Source organism: Arvicanthis niloticus, chromosome 11 (assembly GCF_011762505.2).
Source record: "Arvicanthis niloticus isolate mArvNil1 chromosome 11, mArvNil1.pat.X, whole genome shotgun sequence".
Lineage (NCBI taxonomy): Eukaryota > Metazoa > Chordata > Mammalia > Rodentia > Muridae > Arvicanthis > Arvicanthis niloticus.
The window spans coordinates 40,869,393-40,876,462 of NC_047668.1; the positions used below are offsets into that span (position 1 = coordinate 40,869,393).

General features: G+C 49.8%; 1 protein-coding gene across 1 annotated transcript; it reads left to right on the forward strand.

Moving 5' to 3' along the window:
- Positions 1-4,155: 4,155 nt before the first annotated feature.
- Positions 4,156-6,439, forward strand: Id2 (inhibitor of DNA binding 2). Its single transcript, XM_034514596.2, has 3 exons — positions 4,156-4,601; positions 4,891-4,954; positions 5,648-6,439. The coding sequence occupies exons 1-2, from the start codon at positions 4,254-4,256 to the stop codon at positions 4,945-4,947; spliced, it is 405 nt and encodes a 134-aa protein (XP_034370487.1). The 5' UTR covers positions 4,156-4,253; the 3' UTR covers positions 4,948-4,954; positions 5,648-6,439.
- The last annotated feature ends 631 nt before the right edge of the window (positions 6,440-7,070 follow it).

A 7,070-nucleotide genomic window follows, 5' to 3' on the forward strand; every position in this document is an offset into this window, starting at 1 on the left:
CGGCGTTTCACTAATGCCATTTATTAGCTGTGTGTGACACGAAGTGTAAGAGTCTTCAAAAAAAAAAAAAATTACCCCAAAGAGAAAAACAAACATCCTCTTGTTTGCTTTTCGTGGCTTTGCTCTTTTTCCTTCAGTCCTAGCATCCCTCATCTAAGGCCTTTTTAAACCCAAATTCGGTTTATCTGGTTTCAGGATAAGGGCTCCCTCTTGCCAAGGTATTAAATAAACACGAAACGCAAAAACTCGAATCCTTATACAACCCAGATGCTGTTTCCTCGAAAACCACAACAAACTCGGATAAGCCAGATAACAAGCTCTGGCGGGTTGTACGCCGCAACCCCCTCCCCCAAATCCCCTGCACCCCCACCCTTGGGTTTTAGGGCCGGCAGACGACGACTCTGCGGGACAGGCGATGACTAACTGCCGCTAACACTCTCTGCGGTGGATGAGCACCCTTGAGGGATCCGGGTGCCATAAACTATCCGGAAATGTTGGCATCTGGTTCCTAAAAGGGAGCTTTCCCTGGAGATAAACCCGGACAGAAGAGGTGTCTGCGTCTCCAGGCTGACTTACAAGTTTCTGGACTCTAGATGATGTCAGGAGAAAACTCAGCACTATGAAGGGGATGGGTCTGCCCCCTCCCCCAGCCGCTGTTGTAGCGGAAATGGGCCCGCAGATGCGGGAGCTGCATGATGAGTCTCAGGGAGGCCAGAAGACTGCGGGCAGCAGTGCATCCTACCATCTCCTAGGGTGGGGGTGGGGCTGTTCTGGAAAAGTCTGATGCTTTTTGCATAACCACTAAGGATTCCTGAGAGGATGTCAGAACGCGGCGCGGGGTGGGGGTGGGAGGGTCGAGGATAAGGGTCCTTCAAAGATTTTTTTTTTCCTTTTGGAGTCAAAGCCATCCAGGCGAGAAACAAGAAGATCCAGAGGAATAAATAAATCTTGTCCTGCGATGAGACAGTGACCTCCTTTGCATCCACTTCTACCCTCCCGCCAGCTCCACGCCTCTGTTGCAAAAACAAATGAAATAAAGCAAAACCTTTTGCTTTGGCAAGGTCTAAGCCACAATACCCCCCCCCCCCCGCGCGCCCCCCTTCTACGAAGGAAGAGTTCTTTTCTTCTCCCTCTCCAGGCCTTTTTTTTTTTTTTCTCTTACGCCCCCCCCCCCTTTTTTTTTCCCCTGTTCTTTTCTTCTCGGTCTTCCTTCTTCCCCCAAATCACTCGAAACTTAAGACGTGCAGAGGCTGCAGGTGCGCGCAGGCTGACGGCCCGGTCAGGGCGAGCCTGGGACCGCCGGGCCTTGCAGGCATTGATCAGCTGGGCGCGCGCGCTGAGTGACGGCGCGGTTGCTATGGCAGCCGCCTGAGCGGCGCCGCGAGGACAAGGCTGCAGGGCGGCGTGAATGGGCGGCGTCACGCGCCTGGCGCCAGAGAGTCTGCTCCGGGGCTCCGGCTCCGGCCCCGCCGCGGCCTGGCCCGCGCGCCGCTGCCGCCGCCGCTGCTGCCAATTCATCACCTGTCAGGGATCACTCGGGGGGTCACGGGCGGAATGGACACAGCTGTGAGAACAAAACCGAGGGGAAGAAAGGCGAGAGCTCCCAATTGCACCAGATGTGCAGAGAAGACCTTGAGACTCGCCCCCGCCGAGCCGGCTCCTCCCGCCCTCGTGGCATCACGCGGGGATAGTAGCCAAGGTGGCTGGGCCGGGACCTGCTTCTGATTACCGCGCGTGGCCTGGACACGGTGGGGGATCAGGGGGCCTGGCAACTCCGAGCGGGTCTGTTACTTTAAATGGGGGGGCGTCCCGGTGGTTAGCTGGGGCGGCCAATATCTCCACTCTCCCCCAGCCCCCCCACCCCCCGCCGGAAGCCCTTCACACCTTCCCACCACCCACGGATCCCGCCCTTACTGCAGCTGGGCGCGTCCTGCAGCTGGGGCCATTTGAACTTAAGGGCTCTCAGATGAAAATCCACATCCACATCAGTGGACAGATTTTTATATGCCATTATAAGCTGCCCCCCAAAAGGCTCCCACCAAATCCGCAGCCCCAAAACATCATTTAAAAAAATGTCAGCCCAGACTTGCCGGGACAGACTTACTGGTAACTCTGTCCTTTTCAGTCATTAACTTATACAGTTTCACAATCCCCTTAAAATGATCTTTAAATGAATGCAAAAACTGGGTAGTGTGCCAACAGAATCGGATTCAGCGCAGCCCGGCAGACTGGACTCTGGCATGGCAGCCAGAGAAAGAAACGCCAGAAAACTTTCACCATATTTAGCAATTTTACTATATCAGGGTACAGGAATGGTCTTGGGAGAAGGCGCTCATGCGTCGTCGCTGCCAGTGTGTGGAGCGATGCTGCACAGCGTTCATTATCATCCAGCCCAGGGCCTTTCTGTTGGGATAATGAGGCTGGCACGGGTGCTAACATACGGTGTCCTTGGAAAAAGCTAAGAATGCGTCAGTACCGCAGAGATGCAATGTCCAAGAATCATAAGTAATAATTTGAGAATCCCAGAGATGTTTGTTTACATTGGCTATTATTGTAAAATACTCAGAGTATAACATCATGAACCAAAAGTGTCAAAACAAAATCTGTTCCGCTGTGGCACGTATGTGACAGAAACACATGCACACGAAGTACATCAAGAGGCTGGAACTGTGGGGGGGACTCAGATAGTAAATCACTTCCAGGCTTAATAACAGAGGCGAGTCGTCAATCGAACTCTGTCACTGAGTTGCAAGAGGCACTGCAAGCCTTGCGCAGGTTTTCCTGCAGGGCAGAGTCCTCCTGCAGCCTCCAAACTGAGATGGCCGGATTTTACCACCGCTACACCACCGGACTCTGCCTCCTTAGAGAGAAACCCTGGGGCACATGGCTGTCACGTGGAGGTCAGAGACTGCCTGGCCCACCAGCTGAGGAATTAATCATTAATTGAAGGGAAAATACTGTTTCTCCACCACGGAGCTTTGCCCGGATTCTGCATTCTTCCTCTTTATTGCATTCAGAGGATGTGGGGGGTTAAGACCAAAAACCCTTTATGGGCTTAAGATAAATATTTTTTTCCTCCAATACACGACTAATATATGGTAGTCTTCAGCAAAACAAGAATTCAGAATTAAAGTATTGGAGTTAAGAGCTCCAAACTTTTTTAAAATGTAGCTGCATCTAGGAAGGGTGCTGAAAGATTCCAAACCTCGTACGTAATAGAATTTTCTTTAAAAACAGCGATAAGCTGTCAGTCAATAGCTAGGACCACCTACCTGACAAAGAGCTTCCCAAGAGCTGTAAGTGCTGGAATGTGACACCAGAAATCACGATTTGTGCATAATTAATCGCACCAACTTTGCCACCTATACTGAAGGGCACAGACCAAGGGCAGTGTATGTAAATGCAGTTCCAGTCTGCAAACCCCACCACTAATGACCTTCCATTAATGGAGTCATTATACTAACCCTGCCTCATTCTTGGGAAAATGGGGGGGGTCCCTTAGGTACCGGGTCCCTCGGGGCTCCTCAGCGGTCTGAGGGAGACCGCAGTGCTCCCCACAATTCGTATCACTGAGTTTCCGAAAAGGCCTCCCGCGTTGCTCCAAGTTGCAAAGCCCCACGCTAAACCTGGCATGAATGTATATGTGGGTAGGTTTCCCGCCCCTCCCCCCTAAATATATTTTCTTTATCTTAAAAGAAGGAACTCTACAAATGTGACTTCCCAAAGGCGCGCTTCTTTTCCCTGCTGCCACGGTCGCTGTCTTCCCTAACGCTAGCGACCTGTGACTTCCCGTCTGTTGTGTGGAGACGCTGGGGCTGCTGAAAGTCCTGGGGCGGGGATAGCTAGCTCCGGGCACACCCCCGGGGCAGGGGTCCTGCCAGCTCTGCCAGCTCTAGGAATTGGAATCAGGCGGGCACAATTGCACACTCAGGCCCCCTGGGCGCCCAGCGAACACTGTACTCAATTTACCACCCCAGCTGGGCTCTCGCCCGCTCCTCCCACCCCACGGGCATTGGCTGAGAACGCGGAAGAACCGAGAGCTCTCACTCACCAATGGGAGAAGTCACCTGGTATGATGGACGGGACCCCTTTCACCAATAGCGATCCAGGGATGCCCGATTGAGCGGCCAGGGCGAGTGCACATAAAAGACGCCCCGCCCGGCTCGCGCTTCATTCTGAACCGAGCCTGGTGCCGCGCAGCCAGCTCAGCCCCCTGCGGCGGCTTCTTCCCGGCCTCTCCTCCTACGAGCAGCATGAAAGCCTTCAGTCCGGTGAGGTCCGTTAGGAAAAACAGCCTGTCGGACCACAGCTTGGGCATCTCCCGGAGCAAAACCCCGGTGGACGACCCGATGAGTCTGCTCTACAACATGAACGACTGCTACTCCAAGCTCAAGGAACTGGTGCCCAGCATCCCCCAGAACAAGAAGGTGACCAAGATGGAAATCCTGCAGCACGTCATCGATTACATCTTGGACCTGCAGATCGCCCTGGACTCGCATCCCACTATCGTCAGCCTGCACCACCAGAGACCTGGACAGAACCAGGCGTCCAGGACGCCGCTGACCACCCTGAACACGGACATCAGCATCTTATCCTTGCAGGTAAGACTCGCTTGCAAGTACCCTGCTGCCCAGATGCTCCGGGTCGCCCGAGCTGTCACTCTTAAAACCCATCGTAGAGACGGGTTCATTAACTTTATTTTTTAAGAAAACTGTACGTTGAGCGTCATGTGAAATCGCTACTTAGAAGTTCTGTGTGGGTTGCGTCTGGATCTGCATTGTAGCATGAGCCTGTTTAATGGGACTTGTTGGCACTTTCGTAAAAGGAGGAGGGGGGCTACCTTCCTTTAAGATTGTCTAATATCGTGCCTTTTATCCTCTTTCTCTCCAGGCATCTGAATTCCCTTCTGAGCTTATGTCGAATGATAGCAAAGTACTCTGTGGCTAAATAAATGGTGAGTGTTTGCGGGTGCCTCCTGCGTGCGCGTTTCGGCAATGTGCTTGTGTGTCTGTTAAATGTTTGATTTGGTAAATGCATGCTTACTTCACTGTTACGGGTGCCGCTTGTCTTACCAGATAGGCATGAAGGGGCTTGTAGCTGTGGTTGCTCGGGATTACGAAAAAAGAAAGAAAATAAATGCCAGTAACTTACTATGAAGGTGTCAGGACAGTGTTATTGGCTTTTCTGAGCCCAGTGGTGGCACGGTACTAACCTCAGCTGTAATTAATCTTATCGCCACAAATTCCATAGTGATTCTCTTTCCCCAAAGCTGTAGTCCTCTGAGATTTCTCTGGCTAGCTGAAGAAGGCTACCCCGAGCCTTACCCCTGTGCTCTGGGATCCAGATTTCCCTATCTGTTAACTAAAGGGCTGTTTTCAATCAAATAATTGTTACAAGAAGCAGACTGGCGCCTGTGAGCACGCTGTTAGAGATCCAAATAGGAGACTGGGTTTGGGAAGTTTTCCCCTTGAGTCTTTGCTATTTTCATGTTTAATTTGTGCTGTTGGGGCCGGGTATGTGTGCCGCATCTGGACGCCAGGGTTTGGTTAAATGCTCAAACTGTGGCTTCCTCAGCGGCGCCAGGCTGCCCGCCTCTGCCCTTAGGTTACATCCTCCTAAACTGCCTTTCTCTCCCAATCTTTTGCAGGCATTTGGAGACTTTTTTCTTTTTACTTTCTCTTTTTCTTTTGCACAACAAGAAGTCTACAGGATCTTCTAAGACTTTTGTTTTGTTATCAACCATTTCACCAGGAGAACAAGTTGAATGGACCTTTTAAAAAAGAAAACGGAAGGAGAACTAAGAACGCTCATCTTCCCAGGTGTTCTCCGGCCTGGACTGTGATACCGTTATTTATGAGAGACTTTCAATGCCCTTTCTACAGTTGGAAGGTTTTCTTTATATATACTATTCCCACCATGGGGAGCGAAAACGTTAAAAAACAAACAAAAAAAACAAAAAAACAAACACAAGGAATTGCCCAATCTAAGCAGACTTTGCCTTTTTTCAAAGGTGGAGCGTGAATACCAGAAGGACCCAGTATTCGGTTACTTAAATGAAGTCTTTGGTCAGAAATGGCCTATTTGACGCGAGCCTACTGAATGCTGTGTATATATTTATATATAAATATATATATATGGAGTGAAACCTTGTGGACTCTTTAATTAGAGTTTTCTTGTATAGTGGCAGAAATAACCTATTTCTGCATTAAAATGTAATGACGTACTTATGCTAAACTTTTTATAAAAGTTTAGTTGTAAACTTAACCCTTTTATACAAAATAAATCAAGCGTGTTTATTGAATGTTGATTGCTTGCTTTATTTCAGACAACCAGTGCTTTGATTTTTTTTTTATGCTATGTTATAACTGAACTCAAATAAATACCAGTTCAAATTTATGTAGACTGTATTAAGATTATAATAAAATGTGTCTGACATCAATGCCTGGATTTTGAATGATTTTTGAGATGTGCTTCAGTTCTCTCGCCTGCTATCACAGATGTGTCGGTGGGAGCCCAGTAGACTGAGACACTGTTGCCATTAGGAGGGATGGGGACTGGAAACTCAAACACACTAGCGGTGTGGATCTGTGCCTGTACACTGGGACAGGGTTTTAAAAGGACGGGATTGTAGGAGACTCCCTTGAGTTGGGTCATTGACATAAATGTACAGTCTAGGAAGACACCTTTGGAGTAAGATGCAAGTTTAGAAAGCAAAGGAGCTTCAGCTGTTACTGTTTACCCCTGGGAATTAAACCAGGCTACGACCTCCAGAACTCCTCCTTCCTCTCCTCTTCCACCTGTGGCTCACCCAGGCCTGCCTGGGCCAGCTGCTTTCCCAGTCCTGTGGCTATTAAGTGCTCTTCACCCTTGACTGTACTCTGAACCTCAAGGAACAGAGGGGAGGTGCAAGAAAAGCCCCTCCCACTCACCAAAAAAAAAAAAGGTATCACCAACATTTCCTTCCATCCAGCTCTCAGAGCCTTGAGGACACTGGGCCATTAATTTGAATATGCAGTCAATAGATGCTTAGCTTTAGTTCCCAAGTTGGAAGTGACGTGGTTGGGATGGGG

Bases quoted from the DNA above. Each gene is read 5' to 3' on its own strand.
- Id2 (XM_034514596.2), top strand. From the start codon at position 4,254: ATGAAAGCCTTCAGTCCGGTGAGGTCCGTTAGGAAAAACAGCCTGTCG. The intron at 4,602-4,890 runs GTAAGACTCGCT...CTTTCTCTCCAG, and splicing joins TCAGCATCTTATCCTTGCAG to GCATCTGAATTCCCTTCTGA.